The sequence below is a fragment of the Erythranthe guttata genome, chromosome 9 (genome assembly GCF_056151865.1).
Source record: "Erythranthe guttata isolate IM_541 chromosome 9, IM_541, whole genome shotgun sequence".
NCBI classification, from domain to species: domain Eukaryota; kingdom Viridiplantae; phylum Streptophyta; class Magnoliopsida; order Lamiales; family Phrymaceae; genus Erythranthe; species Erythranthe guttata.
In genome coordinates, this window is record NC_142541.1 from 16,378,704 (window position 1) to 16,402,070 (window position 23,367).

General features: G+C 36.1%; 2 protein-coding genes and 1 long non-coding RNA gene across 3 annotated transcripts; 2 read left to right on the forward strand and 1 right to left on the reverse strand.

The window, feature by feature from the left end:
• Positions 1 to 622: 622 nt before the first annotated feature.
• Positions 623 to 3,445, forward strand: LOC105975430 (two-component response regulator ORR26-like). The gene is made up of 6 exons (XM_013000629.2): positions 623 to 815; positions 1,481 to 1,630; positions 1,784 to 2,272; positions 2,493 to 2,569; positions 2,676 to 3,230; positions 3,338 to 3,445. The coding sequence occupies exons 1-6, from the start codon at positions 623 to 625 to the stop codon at positions 3,443 to 3,445; spliced, it is 1,572 nt and encodes a 523-aa protein (XP_012856083.1).
• A 4,122-nt stretch (positions 3,446 to 7,567) lies between these two features.
• LOC105975581 (uncharacterized) lies at positions 7,568 to 9,484 on the forward strand. Its single transcript, XR_001174372.2, has 3 exons — positions 7,568 to 7,855; positions 8,113 to 8,140; positions 8,214 to 9,484. It is a non-coding gene; the product is annotated as an uncharacterized LOC105975581 (long non-coding RNA).
• A 4,003-nt stretch (positions 9,485 to 13,487) lies between these two features.
• On the reverse strand, positions 13,488 to 16,608 carry LOC105976130 (putative F-box protein At1g49610). Its single transcript, XM_088823163.1, is given in 8 exon segments — positions 13,488 to 13,967; positions 14,084 to 14,115; positions 14,936 to 15,058; positions 15,162 to 15,303; positions 15,305 to 15,511; positions 15,513 to 16,144; positions 16,274 to 16,360; positions 16,507 to 16,608. Coding segments are annotated over 6 exon segments (1,200 nt in total). The 5' UTR covers positions 16,340 to 16,360; positions 16,507 to 16,608; the 3' UTR covers positions 13,488 to 13,967; positions 14,084 to 14,085.
• Between the last annotated feature and the right edge of the window lie 6,759 nt (positions 16,609 to 23,367).

Consider the following 23,367-nt stretch of genomic DNA (forward strand, 5'->3'; position numbering starts at 1 on the left):
AAAGGCAAGTAAAATGATAATACACTCCAAAAAAAGCTAATTTAGAAATAAAAGCTAATAGTATATTGGTGAAGACAATTTTAAAATTGTTTTTCTTTTTTACCTCGCAATAAATCTAAAACTAGGGTTTGACTTTTATTACAAACACAATTAATTCCATGCTGACGTCATAACTACCTCACATCTGCCCATAATCATTTTTTGCATGATAATTACGAAAAAAGTATTCAAGAACATCCTAAATGTCATGTAAAAACCTAGAGTCTGAAATAATTAGTCAAAATAATATTTAATCATTTTAAAATGTAAAGTAAATTAAAAATAAAAATAAATAAATAATAAAAATAATAATTATTTTGATAGTCCCTCAAATTCCCTCTATATATACATGGTACCACCTTCTTATTTTTGCACACCACACATTGAACTCTTTCAGACAATTAAATATTTCTCTAGTATCCATTCTTGAATTTCTCCATAACTGGTTTGTCCAAACCCTATTCTTTGTTACATACATTTCATCTTAATCTATTTTATTTTTAATAATCTTGCTATAATCAACTAATTAATGTATAATTAAGAATTAATTACAAGAACATTTCTTGCAGTACTCATGGATACAATGTGGGATTTAGGGAATCTTTGGGCTGAAGTTAGCAAGAACACATCAATGGCTGCTGGTTCTTCATCTTCAATGGTGGCTTCTCCTTCGTCGTATCTATCGGTTATGAATGAGATTCATGTTTTGCTAGTTGACCATGACTCGGATGGGCTTACTCACACCGCAAAATTACTCGAATCGTGTCAATACCGAGGTAGAATATATATAAAACCTTGACTATAACTTACCTTAGTTAATTTGTTTTTAATTTTGACTCATCAAGAACTAGATTCAACATTCTTAAAATCAAATCTAAAATCTACATTGTTTAATTTTTCCATTGTTTTATTCATTAAAAAAAAATTGAATTTTTTTGTGTTATGCGATTATCTTGTTGTCTGTCTTTGGATATATTTAAATACATTTCGCGCGCAAATTCATATTTTCTTCCCTCGATTATCTTTTATAGTTCACCGTTGTAAAAATATCTAAAAGACGACAAAGCGGATATTAATAACCAAAGTGTAATTGCTTTTGTTATCCGTACGATATTAAATACGAGAAGCTATTAAAAGATCGTATCTAAAGCATGTCCGTATTTTTTACTAATAAATTAATTAAATAGACTTTTTTTTTTTGCTTTTAATTTATGAATAATAAATAACTTGTTTGCTTTTTGAAATAAAATTGACCATTCTTTTTCGTACTTTATGAAAAATGTGGATTAATTTTGCAATGTACATGTATAGATTTAATTTATATACATATATGTGTATATATATTTTTGTTTGTGTAATGTGTATTCTTGTCTTCTTCTTTCCTTTTTTTTTTTCCTATTTATCATTTTATATCAATTTTTTTTATCTCTTGTAATTACAGTAACTCATGTCGAATATGCTTCGTCCGCCATAACAATGCTGACAAACGGGAAGGTGAAATACGACATTGTCATGGCTAACGTGAACTCGCCCGATCTCCATGGATTCAAGCTTGTGCAGGATGCAGCCAAGATGAACATACCGGTCATTTGTAAGATAATTACATAATTAATATTTTTATTTGTTATATATATATATATATATATATATATATATATATATATATATATATATATATTATATATAACAATTAATTATTATGAATTTACCTTACTCATATTGAATAATTGATATTTTTATTTAGTTATGTCCATTGATGACAATGCATTCATGGCATTGAGAGCTGTCGAATTCGGTGCGTTTCTCTATATGAAGAAACCGGCGACAAAGGAGATGATGAGTTTCCTATGGCAATACGTGACGAGGGAGAGGATGAAGTTAATGCCGCCAAATAATTTTATTAATAATAATATTAATAATGTGCGGGGCGTGGAGATTAGGGAAGTGGTGCATCATACCGACTACCAAAACCCTAATAATAATATCGTTTACGGCAACAACATGATGATGAACAACATGGTCGTGATGAACGACAAAGGCAACGCCACGGCAATCATGGATATGCCCGGGATAGTCAATGGTGTTCTTGTCGATAATCAAGATATCTACGACTCGGAGGAACGTATGTTGATGATTAGTAATAATAATAGGGTTAAGCGAAAGGTGTGCACCGAGTGGACTCAGGAACTGCACGAAAAATTTATGGAAGCCGTTGAAGAACTTGGCGATGGAAGTAAGCGTTTTTCTTTTTCTTTTTCCTTTTTTTCAATCATAATCATTTTTTTCGTCCCCCCCTCCGATATTGCGTAATAAATTAGTGTCGATCCCGATATATTTAATTATTTTTTTCTTTTTTTCCGTATGCGTAAATTATGTGCATATATAGAAGTATTCGATATCATAATTGTCGCAAGATATTTGACTAATTAATTAAATTCGATCGTAAATATTAGGGTGTTTCCCGAAAGAGATTCTGGAGTTGATGAAGGTACCTGGTCTTACAAGAATGCAAGTGGCTAGCCATCTTCAGGTATTATTTGCTACACATTATTAATATAATTTAATAACATAGTATATATATAGTATATATGTATAATTATCAAAAACCCTAATCATCTTTTTTTTTCCAAAATTAGAAATGTCGTAACGACAACTGGCGGTCGCCGCAGCAGCGAAAGGCCAGCCTGGCAGTGCAGGCGGTGTCGACCGATAGCGGCGGGACAGGGTACAAGCCGAGGAGATTCGGATCCATGCCCAAATTGGGCAAAACGGGCGTGGCTCCGTCGTCGCACCGGATGATCCAGGACGGTGGGCCGCATGGCTCCAAAACCCTAGCCGAGAGCGAGATCGTTATTGAGAGCCAAGTCGAGAACACGGTGAATATGGGGTCCGTTGTCATGGCCGGTGACGGTACGCCACATCATCATTACGGAGGGTCGTCGTCGGTCAACGCTGGAAGTGGTGGTGGTGTACCTGCACCACCACCACCTGCAGGTGCAGGGATGTTAATATACTCTACAAACCCTAGGCACCCATCTGATGACTTCTTCAGCTTTGACCATGATATGGACTGCCTGATTCAGAATTTCGCGGGTAATAATTTGGCGGCTGGATCCACACCGGTTAACGACGTGGCTGATACGAGCGTGTACCATTACGAGGACCCGGTTTATAACCAGCATCATGAACAGGTGGTTATTATTCTTTGAATTTATTAATAATTAGAAAAACCCTAGTTTGATTTTTGATGATTAATTGATAATGGTGTTTAACGACGATGCGTGATTGTGTTCGGCAGAACTGTAACAACGTGGCGGCGGCGGTGAATGTGGAGAGCGGAGGAGCGCAGTGGAATTCGGATACTTCCAACTTTGAGAGTGATGATTCAGGAAACAGGGGTAATTAGAAAGTTACGTTGCATGCATGCATGCAGTGTGATCGTGAGGGATATTTATTAATTATAGTCATAAATAAACTTGAATAAAGTATGCAGTGTGGCACTGGTTTTGCATACAAGAACTTATTATTATTTTATTTTTATTTTTATTAATGTAGTGAGTAACTATATGTTTGGGTTTTTTTCTTTGTTTTTTTTTTGTTTTCCTTTTTTTAGGATTTAATAACTATATATATATATATATGTGCATGTCTGCAGCAGTGTGTACTTTGGGATTTGCATGATTGTATTTGTACTGTTGCTTTGTTGCTTGACCGCGGCATTATATCTGAATAATAATCAGGGCCGGCCCTGGCCCAGGGCGAGCAGGGCCCAGGCCCAGGGCCCACTTTTCAATGGGGCCCAAAAAATATTTTTTTTTTGTTATTATTTTATAATTTTTTTCTCTTTTTCTAACCCCTATTCTCTTCATCTCTTAACTTTTTAACCCCCACTTTCCTTTAATTTTTTTGACCCAATCCATCTTGTCATTTATCTCTCTATTTTTTTTCACCCAACCTCTTTTTTGTCCTCTTACCATTTCTTTCTCATGTACATTGTTTTACTCTAACTTAATTTTTCTTGCACTCCTATATATTTCTCTATTGTTAGTTTCTACAGTTTAAACTTGGTTGTTTTTTCTATGATATTGGTGTTTTTATTTCACAAAATTAAATTATTTCATTTTTGTTAAGTTAAAAAACTTTTTTTCTAATACCCATTTTTATTTAATACATCCATATCTTACACACACACAAACACACACACAGACACATACACACACACACACACACACACACACACACACACACACACACATATATATATATATATATATATATATATATATATATATATATATATATATATATATGTACATTTAAAAAAAAAATTGAAATTTAGGGCCTCGATTTTAAGTCTTGCCCAGGGCCTCCAATCACCCAGGACCGGCCCTGATAATAATATGACTATTTTATTTTTCCTTTTTTTTTATTCAAATCTCTCCCTCTCTCTCACACACACAACACACACAATAGTATTAATGGAAAGTACTTGTGGTCAATATTATTATCCACAAGCAATAAATTCTTCACACCAATACCATTACAATTAGACACGGCCACGGGCCGGTTTTGGGCCCGGAACCGGCCCGTTGACGGCCCAAACCGACCCGTTGACCGAGTGAACCGGCCCGTCCTACACGGGACGGGCCCGGTTCTCAGAAATGGTGAACCGTGAACCGCTGGGCCGCCCGGCGGTTCACCCGGAGTTAAAAAAAAATCAAAAAAAAAAGCAAAAACGGCTAGTGAACCGGCCCGAACCGGCCCGAACCGGCCCAGGTGAACCGGCCGTTTTTGTTTTTTTTTGAAATCCCCCCCCCCCCCCAATTTTTCCTATAAATACCCTCACACCCCAAATTTGCTTTTTTTTGAATTTTTTTTGCCCCCCAATTTTTCCTATAAATACCCTCACACCCCAATTTCTCCTATAATTTACTTATTCATCAAATATTTCAAACTTGTGCTTCTAAATTGATTTTTTATTTATTTCCTTTTCCCTTTTCTATTTAAAAGTACTTCTTTTAATTTACTTATTCATCAAATATTTCAAAAAAAAAAAAAAATTCAAAATTTCCGGGCCGACCCGGCCCGTTGAACCGCCCATTCCACGGGCCGGTTCCGGTTCCGGAAATTGTGAACCGTGAACCGGTTCGAACCGGCCCGAACCGGCCGGTGGCCGTGTCTAATTACAATTACATTAATTAATAATATATTGTCGAAGACAATATAAGTATAATATAACTGGTGTTAATAACTGTATAATTATGGTCAACGTTATCAGTGGGTGTAAAAAAAACGTATAAAAAAAGCAAAAGATAAAATAAAAAATAAATTGAAAATTCAACGTTGGAGATCGGCATTGACTGTCGGTCAACGCCGGAAACCGGCGGTAAAAAAAGTATTTTTTGAAAAAAAGTCAAAATTGATTAAATTGGAGTTACAATTAAGAATTGAGTGTACAAGGTTGGGGGTAATTTTGTCATATACATTAATTTTTACTTTATTTATAATGCATATTAAATGGATGAGCTTATTGACAAAAGAAGTACAGTTAAACCTCTATAAATTAATAGTCGGCACTAGGAAAATTCTATTAATTTAGCGAATTATTAAATTATCGAGTTAATAATTTAATACTTTTTCACCGAGTCGAGACCGAGAGAAACTATTATTTAATCGAGGTTATTAATTTATCGAGTATGGATTTATCGAGATTCTACTGTATAGCCTTGGGGTGAAAGTCGGATGGATCGGATCGGAATTAGCTTTTTCGGAAAATTTCCAAAAAAAATCGGAAGTACAAAATCAATTCCAATTTCAATTCCAAATTTTTCGGAATCTAAAAATTCATTCCAATTCCAAAAGGCCCGGAAATTTCGGAATTTCGGAAAAAAATCGGAAATCACATAAGCTTTAAAATTTCAAAACTTAGCCGAAACTTTCTAAAATGTTCATAATTTTTAAAATAAGAGCATCCACGTCGATAAAAGTAAAACTAATAAGTAATAACTTCTAAATTTGAGCTCAAAAAAATAAATAAAAATAAACACAACATAATATCCAATAAAACTTCTAACAACAATTCATTATGCCAAAATCCTAAAACAAAACTTATAGGTATATTTTTCGGAAAATAAGTATTATATAATATATACTATTTATAGGTGTATTTTTCGGGAAAAAATCGGAATTTTTCGGAATTAATTTCGAAATTAAATCGGATCGGAAATCGAAAATTCCAAATTTATTTTATATAATTCTAATTCCAATCCAAAAAAATCGAAAAAATCGGAAATCGGAATTTCGGAAGTCGGAATGAAAAAAATTGTTCCAAAATCGGAACTTTTTGGATCGGAACCGGCGGAAATTGGAAAATCCGTTCCAACTTACACCCCTAGTATAGTCCCTGAACCTAGAATAATATAGATGGTTGGTCAGAGACTTATGCACGAAACTTCAAATTAGATAAATAAGCTAACAATAGTAATTTAGAAATTCAAATTATTAAATCAAACGCTTTAGTTACAAATTTATGGGTTAAATTAGAACTAGGGGTGAAAGTCGGATGAATCGGATCGGAATTAGCCTTTTCAGAAAATTTCCAAAAAATTTCGGAAGTACAAAATCAATTCCAATTCCAATTCCAATTCCAAAATTTTCGGAATCTAAAAATTCATTCCAATTCCAAAAGACCCGGAAATTTCGGAATTTCGGAAAAAAATCGGAAATCACATAAGCTTTAAAATTTCAAAACTTGCCAAAATTTTCTAGAATGTTCATAATTTTTCGAAAATAAGAGCATCCACATTGATAAAAGTAAAACTAATAACTACTAAATTTCAGTTCAAAAAAATAAATAAAAATAAACTTATCATAATATCCAATAAAACTTCTGACAACAATTCATTATGTCAAAATCTAAATCAAAACTTGTAGGTGCATTTTTTGGAAAATAAGTATTGTATAATATATACTATTATAGGTGTATTTTTCGGAAAAAAATCGGAATTTTTCGGAATTAATTTCGTAATTAAATCGAATCGGAAATCGGAAATTCCAAATTTATTTTATATAATTCCAATTCCAATCCAAAAAAATCGGAAAAATTCGGAAATCGGAATTTCGGAAGTCGAAATGAAAAAAGTTGTTCCAAAATCGGAACTTTTCGAATCGGAACCGGCGGAAATTGGAAAATCCGTTCCAACTTGCACCCCTAATTAGAACCATCCTCCCGAGGTAAGATTTATTTACAAAAAACCCTTATATTTCTATAATTATCCCCATTTTTTAATTTATAATCCTTACATTAGCACTTTTTGTAAGGGTGGATCTAAGATATTTACAGACTATAAGGGGCCTAAATGTAGTTTTTGAAATATTCAGACTTTTCTCGTAAATTAACTTTAGAAAATAGTTCGAACTTTCAACTAATTAGATATGGAAACGGATCAGCCGTATAATTTCAGTTCACTATCATTATATATAAGTTAAAGTTATCCGTAATTTCATAATTCTCCAATTGATAGTTCCATCCAAAATCGTAATTCTATCCAAAATCGTAAATCCCTACTACTTCTTGGAGAGTCCATACAATTTCCAATTGGGGATTTACGATTTTGGATGGAACTCTAAATTGGGGATTTACGAAATTGTATGGACTCTCGAAGAAGTAGGGATTTACGATTTTGGATGGAACTCTGAATTGGGGATCTATGAAATTGTATTGACTCACGAAGAAGTAGGGATTTACGATTTTGGATGGAATTCTCAATTGGGGATTTATGAAATTGTATGGACTCTCCAAGAATATAAGTTATCCGTAAGAATTTTGATTTGATTTTATTGTTTATTTTAATTCTTGCAAATCTTTTTATGAAATTTAGTTTAACTGTTGGCTGGATTGTTTTATTTAGTCCGGAATGAATAGCTTTGCATGTATGTGGATGTATAATCAGTTTTTCGATTTGGTTTGATGAAAAGTCGAGTTGGGCTTGCGTAGAGTAACTGTGTGTGCATATGCATTGTTATTTATTTCGTTTTATTTATCTTTTATTCTCTTTCTCTGTCTTTCTGCAGCTCTTATCGTACGAATCAAATTGAAATGGTATGTCTCATTCCGTATCTTTTCTTTAGTTAACACGTCAATATTTGTTCTTATATCATTTTAATACCTATAGGGGCAGAAGTTATGGAACGACATTCGTGCAGAGACTAATAAGGTTCTATTTTACCAATCTCTTATGACCGACACTATTGGATTCCGAAATAATGAAAAAAGAACTGCAACATAAAACGGAATTAATGAAAAAAATCAAGAAGGAAAAAAATAAGAGTTTGCTCTTTATGGGAGAAGTCCCACAACGAGAGTGAAGAGCAATCGTTCGCTGAAATGTACTTTAGGTAGACTTGGTGGTAGGTCCGTCTTAGTTATGGATGTTTGCGATCTCACAACCATCCGTACATTTAGATGTTTTTATCCCAACGGAAGACTTAGGTTCACTGTGGGTTCCAGCATCCCGGAGTCTTCTGCCACTCTGATAAGAGAGTTGGACGTTGCAGTTGGGATTGAAAAAAAACTGGCGAGTCGTGACAAGATACTAAATACTAACTATAAAAACAAGAGAAAAAAACGGACGGAGCAGAGAAGTTGGCAAAAAAAAAGGCAAAAATTCTGAGACTCTGGAAGCAGTCCGTGACAATGAAGAAATAGAGCGAGCCGACTTAAGAAGATAAGAGAGTTTGTAGAAAAGTACTTTTATTGATTAAGTGCTTGGATGTTGGATTTTTGTTGGATGATTACAAACGAAGACCCTGATCTAACGGCTATGAATTTTTCAATAGAACACTCCAAAATATTCCTACAAAATATCTAGGAAGGGTTCTAGAAAGCTTTCTAGAATCCTCCAAGAATCTCTACCTATGTCTGTACATTTGGACCAACTTGGGCGACTAAGTCTTAGGCTTCTTAACCTCCCAACCCAAGGGAAACTGGCAAATGGTTGGACCAAACTGGTGGATCGTGACAAGATACTAAATACTAACTATAAAAACGAGCATAATACAAATAAACCCATAAAATGATAAATCAACTGTCATATATGAATTCATCAACTAAACGAGCATAATACAAATAGATCCTTAAAATATTAAGTTTGACCTATAGGAATGTACTTGTAAGAAAATTCATAGTTGATAGAGTAATTATAATTACCTAAATATGATATTTTTTTCGTAATTTGACCTTATCTTAGAGGTAGGGCTGGGCATTTGGGATCGGGATTCGGGATCCCGTCCCGTCCCGATCGGAATTTTACTATTTGGGACTAAAACTTCGGGAATTCGGAATAACGGGATTCGGGATTGGGATTAGGAACAAATACGGGATCGGTATTAGGGAATTGGTTCAATCCCGATCGGGATATTTTAATCCCGAATTAGGAAAAAAGAAAAAAAAAACTAATAAATACACACACACACACATACATATATATATATATATATATATATATATATATATATATATATATATATATATATATATATATATATATATATATATATATATATATATATATATATAGTGTAAAGGAGATGAGAAATACAATATAAAATATATTGTTTCAACTTATTTTTAAATTTTTAAAATTTTATTTGTTCCAAGTTTTGTGGTAAAAATAAATAAGGCAAGAACAATAGTATGTATATAATATATTCAAGTTGGTTTAATGTATAAAATAATACTAATGGAAAAAAGATGCAATATTTCTTAGTTTTTAGGCAAAATATGGGATTTCCCGATCCCAATCCCGATTCCCGAAATATTTAGGGATACCGATATAATCGGGATTTAATAGTTTGGGACGGGATTGGGATTTAAAATTTCTATCTCGAATCCCGAAATCCCGATCCTGAAAATCCCGAATTCCCGAAATCCCGTCCCGAACTCACCCCTACTTAGAGGTAGCCGTAATTTACCCTACTTGTTACCACTAAGGTAGTAAGCTCTAGGGGTGTAAACGAGCCGAGCCGACTCGTGAGCTCGAAGAGCCTGCTCGTAAAAAGCTCGAACTCGAACTCGAGATTTTCGAGCTCGAGCTTTCTGATGAGCCGAGCTCGAGACGGTTTTCAGTTGTTCATGAGCTCGCGAGCCGGCTCGCGAGCCGGATTTATTATTATTTTTTTTTTTTTTTATATGTTATTTTTATTTAAATAATGTATAATAATGTAAAATATTATAGAAATAAATACAAATATTAAAAATATATATAATTACAATTTAGTTTTTATTTTTTATTTTTTTAAATAATTTTTAATAATAAAATAATAATTAAAAAAATATTTAAAAAAAAAAAAAAAAAAAAAAAAAAAAAAGACAATGGGCTCGAGCTCGAGCTCGACACAACTGACACGAGCTCGAGCTCGAGCCAAAAAAAGAGAAGCTCGCGAGCTCGAGCTCGACAAAATAAACTCGAGCTCGAGCTCGAGCCAGCCAAAAGAGGCGAGCTCGGCTCGAGCTCGGCTCGTTTACACCCCTAGTAAGCTCCAAAGTAATTAACACATCTAGGGGTATTTCGTATCACTCCGCAATAATTACATTCTTGTATAAGGATAATGATATTTATAGTTATTAAGTCATTACTTTAAAATAAAATGAAAAATAAGAGTTAATTGCAAATACCATCCCTGTGAAATCTCTAATTGTCAAATACCTTTTTGCCAAAAAAATATTCACCCATGACCCCTGTGTAATAAAAGTCAAGGCATCTAGACCCCTCGGAGAAAATCGTGGCCCTCACGCGCTGATACTGCGAATTTTTCTCCATTTTTGCATGGGAAATGTCAGATACACCCCGACCCAAGCCTTTCTTTCTTTTCCTTTTTTTTTTCTTTTTTTTTTCTTTTCCTTCTTTTTCTTTCCTCTCCTTCCTTCTTCAGCTTCCTCAAACCCATTCCGTCAAACATGTATCTCATTCCTTCTTCATCTTCCTCAGACCCACCCCTTGTTGGATATTTTGCGGAAATACATAAAAAGAAATTCAAGGAAAAATATAGGAAAGAATTGCTAAGGCAAAGCTCTTATTAATAATTTTATTTAGTGAATTCTTGATTTCTTGGGTTACAATTACAAAGGTAAAGACCCTTTAAATAGATAATAAAAAGACTGTTGAAACTCTTGCCTAGATAATTAAAATGGGCTTTCAAACTACCAAGTGCATGAATACTAAAGTGCATGAATATTGAAATGCATGAATATCAAAAGTGCATTAGTTTCAACACTCCTCCTTAATGCACTTTCTTCGGTAGCTATGAGCTTCTTTCAGAACAAGCAGTCTTCTTCTTCGTTAGGAATATGACTAGCAAAGAACAAACTCTCTTCAGTTGCTTGAGAGTAATTTGCTTGAAATTGCTTTCCTTTGAAGCGACAAAACTTCTCCAAATGTCCAAACTTTTTACAGTTTGTACACTGAGGTTTGCCTTTGTGGTAACAGTCCTTCTCCATGTGATTTGTCATTTTACAAATACTACATGGGGGATAAATCTCCTTACTACTCTTGATGGAGGTTTGTTCATGATTTATGCCTTTCTTTTTGTGACCACTCGATTTATTCAAGTTGGTTTTGGAATAGAAGGCACTTTCCAAATTCTCTTCACTGTTGCGATTCATCCTTTGCTCATGTGCTTGTAAAGATCCCATGAGTTCGGTAAGGGTTAGAGTTGATAGATCCTTAGATTCTTCAATTGCGGCGACTACATGGTCGTACTTTTCCGTCAAAGTAATCAAGAACTTTTGAACAATTCTTTCTTCTTCAATAGTTTCCCCATAAGTTCTCATTTGATTGATGAGATCGATCATTCTGGTGCTATATTGCATAGCATTCTCAGAATTTTTCATTTTGAGATTTTCCATCTCCCTTCTCAAATTTTGAAGCTTTATGGTTTTGACTTTGGAACTCCCTTGGAATTCGTTTTGCAAGATTTCCCACGCCTGCTTGGACGAAGTTGCTCCCATGATCCTCGGGAAGATGACATCACTTACTGCTTGTTGAAGATAAAATAATGTCTTCGCATCATTTTGTTGATTCTTCTTTTCTGCAGCAGAGGTTCTTTCCGTCGGTGATAATCCTTTTTCTATTAGATCCCATAGATCCAATGAAAGGAAAAGAGTTTTCATTTTGATACACCAAAAATCATAGTTTTCGCCGTCAAATATTGGAAGAGGTTGAGAGATTCCGGAACTTGCCATTGAATCTCCTTCTTGATTTGGGTTACGTATTCCCTTTGATTGATTTTGATTTTTTTTTTTTTTTTGAATGCCCCAGTTGAATATGATCAACCGGGCTCTGATACCATGTTGGATATTTTGCGGAAATACATAAAAAGAAATTCAAGGAAAAATATAGGAAAGAATTGCTAAGGCAAAGCTCTTATTAATAATTTTATTTAGTGAATTCTTGATTTCTTGGGTTACAATTACAAAGGTAAAGACCCTTTAAATAGATAATAAAAAGACTGTTGAAACTCTTGCCTAGATAATTAAAATGGGCTTTCAAACTACCAAGTGCATGAATACTAAAGTGCATGAATATTGAAATGCATGAATATCAAAAGTGCATTAGTTTCAACACCCCTATCAAACATGTAGAAAAATCTTCATGTAGAACCCATAGCCCGATAAATCTATAGAAACCACTCACATAAGTGTTTTCTCGCCTCTGCAACTCTAAGGATGACTGTTGCCGCCGCACCGGTCTCACCACCCACCGCCGCGGCATGGCGACGACCTCAATTGTGAGAAAAATCGTCCAATCCTCCATTTTTTAGAAGATCTTAGTAGATTTAGAGGAAGAAATCGAGAGAAAATAATGTTAATAACCTAATTTTAGGTCCAGTTTAATTTTTTCATAAGGCCACTAAGATGAGTGGATTAAGTTTATTCAAAATGTGAACTTCATAATGTATTGTGTCCATTGTTGAATTTTTTTGCTTGGAGTTTGTGCGGTGGATATATAGAAGATGTGGTAGTGGTGTTGATGGGTGAGCCTGGTGGTGGTGGGCTGTTGTTGGGAACGAGATGAAGATATATATATATATATATATATATATATATATATATATATATTAATAATAATAATAATTATTATTATTTTTATTATTATTATTATTATTATTATTATTATTATTATTATTATTATATTTTGAATTTTTCGTTTAAACTTGAAAAAACTATTAAAAAAAGTTAAAACCTAATATGACTTACTAATTGCAATACAATCTCGGGGCATTCTCGTCTTTTTACGCTTGGTCAAAGATTAAAATGGCAATGGGTGCAATATGCTTCAAAATATGTTACAAAAGGTGGTATCGGTGAATTTTTTTTAATAAGGAATATTTAAAAATTAGAGATTTCACAGGGGTGGTATTTGCAATTAACCCTAAAAAGTAAACATAAATTTAAAACATTTGTATTTAAAATTTTTATAATGTTACATAGCCCTTCAAGGCAGGCATCATCTGCATGGTTAAGTTATAACAAACTTAGTGTTACAAGTTGATCTCAATTTCCGGGCATGCTTTTTGGCAAGCAACGGTGTCATTGCCCCGTTCGTCATCGGCTCTCCCTTTCTCATTCTCTTGCTCATCGGATTTTTCCATTCTTTTCTGAGTCTATACATTGCAATGTAGTTTTCCACATGATCCAAATAATAATCACAATCCGTATCGATCAAGACCTTCTCGAGTGATGCTATCTTACACAGTTGCACGACGAACTGCTCTTCACTTTCGCACCCACAGTAGCCTCCTATTTTAACCACCTTTAGATTCTTATGCTCGAACATATATTCCTCCGTTGAAGTTACTTCTGGAAACGGCATCAATCTTTCTCTTATGATGGAATCGTCAGACGATTGGCGAGCCACCAAGTAGTCTATCTGTGACAACGTTACAAAAAAACAAAAGAAGAAAAAAGCTATCTCAATACGCATTTCAAAAGGTAAAAAGAGTACGTACGATTCTTCGAAAGAAAAAGAAAAAAACAAAAATTTACCTTCAATTTAAACTCGTGCAAACGAGAGATGCCTTGATCTAGGGGTGAGCAAGTCGGACCCATCAACCCGCTACACCCGTCAAACCCGTGAAAAACCGCCCCGTTGGGACCGGACGGATAGATCCATCCATAGGATTGGGTCCTTAAATGGTGAAGAACCGTGGGTTTGGGTCCTAGACGGGTTCAATTTTTTTTAATACCCGTGAAACCCGTCCCGCCCCGCCATACAAAACGACGTCGTTTTGTTTACATTATATATTAATGATATTAATGAATAAATAAAGTATCTCTAGTGTATTAAATACATAAGTTAACTAAACTATAATTGTGGAAGTAATAGCTATAAAGATTATAAAAATCTCTAAGAAAATGTAGGAAAAAAAACATATATATACAACGGTCAACACACGGCAGAAAAAAAAAAAAAGGAAGAAAATGGTGTTTAATGGAGCTGAATAGCGTTTGTTATGCTTGAAAAAACTATATTTATTTTATTAAATTTTGTCTTTTAAGTTATGAATTAGTTCTTTTTAGTTTTATATTAATTTTTATTTACTTTTGACATTTACATTATTTATGTTTGGTTTCAATTTAAAATTTTAGGTTATTCATTTTAGTTTCTAATTATTCTCCCGTAAAACTTATAAATTATATATAAAAAAAATAGTTTAGACGATAATGGGTTTCGACCCGTAAAGGTTGGGTCCTACTACAAACCCGCCATGGACCCGCCTATCGTAAACCCGTTAAAAACCCACAAGTTTGGTTCTTCAAAATCAAGAACCGTTGTTTGACGGGACGAGGGCGGGTTTTGATAGAACCCGCGGGTTTATGGCCCGCGCACACCCCTACCTTGATCAATGATATGAAAAAGAGAAGGCTTCGCCCAACTTGTGACACGACGTTCAACTCCAGCCGCTTTAGACCATGTAACTGAGGCAGATCAATTTGAGCAATTTTTCTCTGAATGAAGCTCTGGAAATTAAAAAAAGAAAAAGAAAATGTCAGTAATGTTTTTTTGTGATTGCTAAGATTAGTTATTTATTATACTCGGGAAATAATGCAAATTTCAACCTACCACGGTTTGAAGATTCAATACAAGCTTCGCCAGTTGAAGCGAATAGCTCGAATGTTTGTTAGGTTCGTAAATGAAGGACGTACAAAACTTCCCGCCTAGAGTCAGCTCAGAGAGATTCGGAACATTCTTGAGGCGAACTGATTTTCTTTCCGATGTATGTACAGGAGACAAGAGTCGCAGAAGATATCACCAGACTCTTAATGTTCGGACAGTCGACTATTTCCAATACTTTCAAGCTAGGCGGATCGAAAACTTGAAGATTTATGATAGTATCGGAGGCTCTTATGGATAACTCTTCGATAACAGGACACGAGCTGAGAAAATACCAAACCGCAGTGTCATTGATATCGAAGGGACCTCAAAGAGCGAAAAGCACCAAGTGATCTTAAAACGCGAACACCGTTCTTGGACTTGCACTCCAGCGGAAACCACTTTTCAGGAGGAAATCCTAGTAGCCACGTCAAAACCTCGGGAAACTCATAGTTGTAATGAAAACCACCGGCGACCGACAAATCCAATTCGAACCTTTTCACTTGCTTAAGCATGGCAAAATATACCCAACTATAAATGGAATGAGATATCACACCATCATCGTCTTCATGTATATTAGAAAAACGAATACTGAGGCTATCAACACCTGTACCCTCGTACAACTGTAGGGTGTAATCCACCATATCTGCAAACTTTTCCATTTTCATTACTGCTCCTCCGGAAGTATCCGCAGCATCAAACACCAAATCCCTAGATGTAGACATCCACAAATTTCTCCATCGAGAAGAGAGAACACTAGTTCTAGCAGCTTCCTTGACGCTCATACGAGATAGAATCGCAATAAGCATATCATCCGGCAACTCATCAATCCCAATCCCGGTAGTAGTCGTAGTATCATGTTCCTTTACGGCCAAATTATCTATCCCGATCCCCCCGGTAGTAGTTGTAGCATTCGGTTTCTTTACGCGCACTTCATCATCCGTCGCCACCTGCTGCATCGATCATCGTACTAGATATTAATATGATAATAAATCAAGCAAATTTTAGATAAACAATCCAATTCTTTTATCAGCCAAATCAACCGTGAATACGAAAAAAAAGAAAGGAATCAAATTACGAACCTCGTCGTGTATCCTCTTCCGTTTTCGCAGATTATATGTATGTCGATCGGCTTTGTGATTGTTCATCTTCTCGATTTTATCAAAATTCTGTGTGAATTAATGTGGCAAAAGATTATATTTTTACCAGATTTTTTGATTGTTTAGCTGAGCATAATAAGAAAACACAATCCAATTCTCTGTAAATAAACAACAAGAAAGAAGAAGAATAATTGTAATCCGATTCCAAATTTTACCTGAAATCTGGGCGCACTCGAATTATAGGCTTGAACACCAAGTTGAATTGTTCTCCGATACAAACTCTGTCTTAAAACTAGGTTTAAACCTTAATTGGAATTGTTTTTTTTTTTTTTGTTTTTTTTTTGGCGCGTTAAATTGCGTTTATATAGTGTTGGGTAAAACTGGGCTTTGAAGCCCACCATCTGTCAATCTATGTTTTGACCCGTTTTGAATTGAGTCAATACTTGACCCGATTTAATACTTCTATATTTTAATTTTTCTCATCTACGTATTCCAGTCTTTGTTGGTAGTCTTTATTTAGTATTCACTAGAATTTTGAATTAAAAATAAAAAAAAATAATAAAAAAACTATGTGGAATGTTCTCCAATTTGCATCCGTTTTATCCCTTTCGAAATTTTTTGTAACAAGATGATCATATGATATGTCTCTTGGTTTGTAAATATCAAAATGTGGTGCATCAGAAACTGCATTGTTTTACAAAACGAGTACAAACTAGAAGGCATTCTACGAAATCTAGAAGATTATGTTGAATTTGACGCTATAAAGATGCATGTGTAAGAAGATTCATAGTTGATGGCTAGTTGTAATTACCCAAACAAGATAGAGTTTTTCGTAATTTGATCTTACATCAAATTATTAAAAAAAAACTATTATCGGTTGTTGTAATTACCCAAACAAGAGATATTTTTTCTTAATTTGATTTTACCTCAAATTATTAAGAAGGGGTTCTTTTATCAACAGTGAGGTAGTTAGTTCAAAGTAATTAACAATCTAGGGGTATTTCATAATTCTTTTTTTACGGATAATGATATTATAGTTATTAAGACATCTTTATATATAAAAGAAAGGTTTTGCCCGAAGCCCTCATTTCATTTTTATGAAATATTTGTAACATTAGGGATATCTTATATTGTTTTATTACAGCTTTTACGTACTCATATTAAAAGAAAGTTTTTGCCCCGAAACTCTAATTCCATTTTTATGAAATATCTGTAACACTGGGGCTATTTTGTATTTTTTTTACTACAATTTTTAGTCTCGAGAAGATGCAAATTAAGGGGTTTATCCTCTAGTTTCTTCTTCCTCGATCCATTAGGCACTTTTCGTTTACCAACCGTCCTGACATCACCCTCTCCAGCTCCTGTAAAACAAGAGAAAGATGAAAATATTCGGCTTGCCGAGTTGTATTTCATTCATATGGTTTTATACAGAAGAGTTACAATTTGAATAGAGTTTGACACACGTGAAACTCTCACATTTACACAGAGAAATAGGAGGAACGTTATAACTGAATAAACTAAACTCCTAAAGACGGGGACAAGATTTAGATACGCTTAACACCCCCCCGCAAATTGATGGGGGAAGCGTAACCAGCAATTTGGAACGCAAATAATTAAAACGCACGCTAGTCTGTCCTTTGGTGAAAACGTCAGCCACTTGGTCGTGAGTAGAAATATACTTGACTTGTATGTCTTTGTTCACCACTTTTTCTCTGATAAAATGATAGTCGATCTCCACATGTTTAGTGCGAGCATGGAACACAGGATTTGAAGCAAGAGCAATGGCACCAATGTTATCACACCAGATGATCGGCGGAGAAGAAAGTGAAACATCCAACTCGCGCAATAACATTCGAATCCAATATAATTCAGCAGTAGCCAATGCCATAGACCTATACTCGGCTTATGTGCTTGATCTAGAGACAACACGTTGTTTCTTGGCGCTCCACGATATAAGGTTTTGTCCAAGAAACACACCAAAACCGCTGGTCGATCTTCTATCGTCTGGACATCCTGCCCAATCAGAATCACAAAAGGAAGACAAAGAAATAGATGAAGGAGTATAGGACAATCCATAATCAATGCTTCCTTTTAAATATCTAAGTACTCTCTTCACTGCACACCAATGGGGCTCCCGAGGTTTATGCATAAACTAACACAATTGATTTACAGCATAACTTATATCAGGACGTGAGATGGTGCAATATTGAAGGGCGCCCACAACTTGTCGATATTCAGTAGCATCTTCCAAGAGTTCGCCTTCTTCAGCGGAGAGTTTGGAACCCGATGTGGTTGGCGAAGAAAGAGGTTTGGCTCCAATCATTTTTGTTCGATGCAATAAGTCAGAGATATATGCAGACTGGCGTAAATGAAGTCCTAAATTATCCCGTGATGCTTGTATACCCAAAAAGTAGCTAATGGGCCCAAGATCCTTGACTTGAAATCCAGATTGTAATTGTTGAATAATATTAGTAATAGCCAAAGTATTTGAGCCAGTTACTAATATGTCATCAACGTAGACAAGGACAAAAATTTTATAGCCATTCATGTGCAAAGTAAAGAGAGAATAGTCAACTTTAGACTCAGAAAACCCAAGTTCAATGAGCTGTTGAGAAAGCCGTCGAAACCACGCCCGTGGAGCTTGTTTGAGGCCATACAATGACTTGTGTAGTCTGCAAACAAAACTTGGTTTGGATTCGTCAATAAACCCCTGTGGTTGCTCCATGTATACTTCTTCGTCTAGAATGCCATGAAGGAAAGCGTTTGAGACGTCCAACTGCCGAATAGGCCAATTAAATGTAACTGCCAGTGATAAAACCAATCGTATAGTAGTCGGTTTTATTACCGGTGAAAACGTATCATGATAGTCTACTCCACTTCGTTGATCGAATCCTTTCGCCACAAGTCTTGCTTTGAATCTCTCCACACTGCCATCTTGTTTTCTCTTAACTTTGTAGACCCATTTATTACGAACCACAGGCTTATTACGAGGTCGAGGACACAAAGTCCATGTACCATTTTCCATTAAAGCATCAAATTCATGTCCCATAGCCGCCCTCCACGTGGGATTCGACACTGCTTGTGTAAAGCAAGTTGGTTCATGTTCATTAAAAACACTGGACAACACATACAAAGGGTGTCTAGTCGAATAATAAGCCTTATAATCGGGAAAGTGTTTGGGTTTATTGCGGCCTGTTTTGGATCGAGTCACAATTGAAGATTTAACGGGTTGATTTATAGGTTCGGGATGATCGTGACTCGGTGCGGGGGGCAAGACGGATATTATTGGATCAGTGGTAATTGGGTGTGTTTGGGACGAACTTGCTGGCTGAGAGGGAGCAGAATGCGTTTGTAACTCAATATTGGAATTATGAGAGGTCGAATCTAAAGTTTGAGTTACTGGACAATTTTGTAAAGTATTACTAGTAGTATTGGTAGTATTAAGAGCAGGCTCAATATTTATGGTATTTAATGCAGGTGAAACTAGGTGATCGTGTGTGGGTAAGTGAGAAATGGAATCATCAGATAACAAGATATTTGGCAAAACTGGAAAAGAACTTACCGGCAAAGGAGAGTTGAGCAACGCATTCTTTGAGGAGGTTGAATTTTTAGTCACATGCTTAGCTGGAAAATGATCTTCATAAAAAATGACGTGTCTAGAAATATATACTCGACCGGTGTCTAAATCTAAGCAACGATAGCCTTTCTGATTACTAGAGTATCCTATGAAAACACATTTTTTGCTGCGAAAAGTAAGCTTATGTGGCTGATATGGTCTTAAGAGTGGAAACGAAGAACAACCAAAGACACGTAACTCTGAATAATTTGGTGCTTTGTTAAATAACACATGAAACGGAGACATTTGTCCTCAGACCTTCGTTGGTAATCTATTGATTAAATAAACTGCGGATTGGAAGGCATCAACCCAATATCGTGTCTCTAATCCTGATTGGGCCAATAATGTTATGCCTGTTTCTTGTATGTGACGATGTTTCCTTTCGGCAATTCCATTTTGTTGAGAAGTGTGAGGACATGTAAGCCTATGAAAAATGCCATGTTTCGATAAAAAATCTTTGAATTGATTGGATAAATATTCTCCACCATTGTCAGATTGTAATTGTTTAATGGAACAAGAAAAATAATTCTCAACAAGAGATTTAAATTTTATGAATGTAGCAAAAACATCTGATTTATGATAAAGAGGATATATCCAACTGAATCGTGAAAAATCGTCAACAAAGAGAACATAATAACGACAGCCACTAACAGATGAAATTGGTGAAGTCCACACATCTGTGTGAACTAAGGACAAAGGTGCAACAGATTGACGAGATGACTCATGAAAAGGTAATTGTTTTGCCTTTCCCAATTGACACGAAGAACAAAATCCTAACTTACGAGAAGAACTAGATAAAGATAAGAGTTTGAACGAATTAAAGAATCTAAAATAAATTTAGATGGGTGGCCTAGCCTAGAGTGCCAATGATCCATCGAGGTAGAAACTCCTATGGTAGCCGTTAGACACTGCAATTTATTCTGAAGACACATATTTCCAGCAATAGTATATAAACCATTTTCAACCTGCCCGTGGAGTAGCGTTTGCCCGGTCTGATTCTCCTTCACAGTGAAGTCAACACCAGTTAGTACAAAATAACAATTGTTATCCAAGCAAAATTTATTTATGGATAATAAATTGGTTGAAGCATGAGGACAATGGAGAATATTTTTGAGGTTGAATTTGGTTTGTCCAATTTGTAAAGATGTTGAACCAATGCTTTTAATTAATAAACCAGAACCATTACCTACAGTCACAGCGTCTTGTCCGGTGAAAGGTTGCTGATCGGAGAGATTGTCCGCTTCGGATGTTATATGAGCATTTGCACCGCTGTCAGCAAACCATACTTGGTGCTTATATGCAGCATTTGATTCAGCCACCATTGCTGCAAGTTCTGCCGGAGGATGTCGACCTTGGTATGAAAAATCAAACCTGTGGTAGCAATCAAGAGCTGAATGGCCAACCTTGGAACATATTTGACAAGTTGGCCGATTACCAAAGGCAGATTGACCCTGATTCGTCTTTACTGCTTGTGTGGTCTGAACATGATTGAAGGTACTGGCACTCCGTGAATTTGAAGGAGGTCGAGTTGGCTGAATGGAAGGTTTCTTCCTGTGCGTGAAGTTTGGCCTTGGTTTAGTGGCTGTAAGAGCAAAGTGATTAGAGTTTGAGGCCAAATGCACACGCTGAGAATCAATCAATCATTCATAACTAAGGAGCTCAGAGTTGAATTCTTCAATAGTGAGATCTTTATCTTGCGACGCAAAATTATACGAGGTAATGAATGGATTGAACTCTGGTTGCAAACCACCAATAATATAAGAGATCAAATCTTGATCGTCTACCGATTTACCCGCTGCGGCTAATTGATCGGCAAGAGCCTTAGCGGATTGAAGATAGTCATGTATGTTTCGACTACCTTGTGAAATTGTCTGTAGTTGACGCTTTATATGAGTGATTCTAGAGCGTGATTGACTGGAAAATCGAGTGAGCAAAGCATTCCACACTTTATAGGAACTGTCCAAGCCATACACGCTAGAGACCAATGTTTCGGAAATAGAGGAAAGAATACAACCAAGAAGAGCTTGGTCTTTCTTGAACCAAATTCCATAGGCTGGATTAGGAGTATTATCAGCTAAATTCTTATCAGGAGCGGGTTTCGAACCATCCACAAATTCCATCAAAGAATTGCTTCTTAAGAATGGCAAAAATAGAGATTGCCATCCTAGGTAATTGGGTCCTTCAAGTTTGAAGGAGACAGGGGAAGGGAAATGAGGGTTTGACATATTTTGAGTGAGGGAAGCCATATGCGGAAGCGTTGAACCAGGAGAAGAAGCGTGAGCTTATTTCCCAACTGATACCATGAAAAACAAGAGAAAGATGAAAATATTCGGCTTGCCGAGTTGTATTTCATTCATATGGTTTTATACAGAAGAGTTACAATTTGAATAGAGTTTGACACACGTGAAACTCTCACATTTACACAGAGAAATAGGAGGAACGTTATAACTGAATAAACTAAACTCCTAAAGACGGGGACAAGATTTAGATACGCTTAACAGCTCCATCATCCTCACCCCAAAACCGACCCCCTCCCAAGCACGACGCCCAAGCCACCCGACAGATCCACGCCGCCAACCGCCAGACGTGCGTCGTCGGCGCCGTGCCCCGCCCCAACCTCGGCATCGCGCCCCAGATCACCCCCCGGCTCCGCACCCCGACATATTCGCCCTGCGCCCCACGCCGACCGCCCCATCACCCAACCGAGCGATGCGCCCCGCGCGGCTCCCCAAGCCAATCGACCCACCCCCTGTGCCGCCGGTGCTCACGTTGCGCCCCGCCCCAAGCGGATCAACAATATCACCGCCACCGGCGCCTCCGCCTCTCGACGGCGCAACGGCCATCCCGAAGCTACCGAAAACGGGATTTTCCAAAACCCGTACGAAGAAAATGAGGTCTTTCAACGTCAGCCTCCAACTTATACCTCTTCGCACGACCTTCGACTGCAAATCACGTTTAGTACTCTCGAAGCGACTCGAGTGCCCCGACTCGTCCGAGAGTGGGGGCTTAATGATACACCTGAATGGGCCACAGTGAGCCATTTAGATTATAGAACCACGTGGGCCGAAAACTAGGGCTCAAGGCCCGACAGGTAGAGAAATCAAGCCCATTCCCCTATTTGGGCCCACTACTTATGGTCATATTAATAAAACACATAATTAGAGTCTTAATCGAAGAGAAACTAGGTTACTTCTCTAATTTTGATTCTTCTATTAATTAAGTATAAATAGCACCTTGACCTGAGAAGAAATGTACGTTGTGAAAAAATCCCTCGAGTACTATTGATCTCGTGTAATCTACAATCCCGGCTTAGTTCACGTGCCTTGATTTTATTGATTGGGTGGTCAAGCTCTCTTTCTCTGTGTGGTTGGATCATCTATAAAAAAGGGAAAAAAAAATTAAAAAAAAATCAATTAATTCGTTTCGATATATGAAAAATCAAATCCATCTACAAATAATC

What these genes read in the sequence shown, in the direction of transcription:
- LOC105975430 (XM_013000629.2), top strand. Translation starts at nt 623, where the DNA reads ATGTGGGATTTAGGGAATCTTTGGGCTGAAGTTAGCAAGAACACATCA. An exon ending in TGAAGAACTTGGCGATGGAA is followed by an intron (nt 2,273 to 2,492) that starts GTAAGCGTTTTT and finishes CGTAAATATTAG; the next exon opens with GGTGTTTCCCGAAAGAGATT. An exon ending in AAGTGGCTAGCCATCTTCAG is followed by an intron (nt 2,570 to 2,675) that starts GTATTATTTGCT and finishes TTCCAAAATTAG; the next exon opens with AAATGTCGTAACGACAACTG.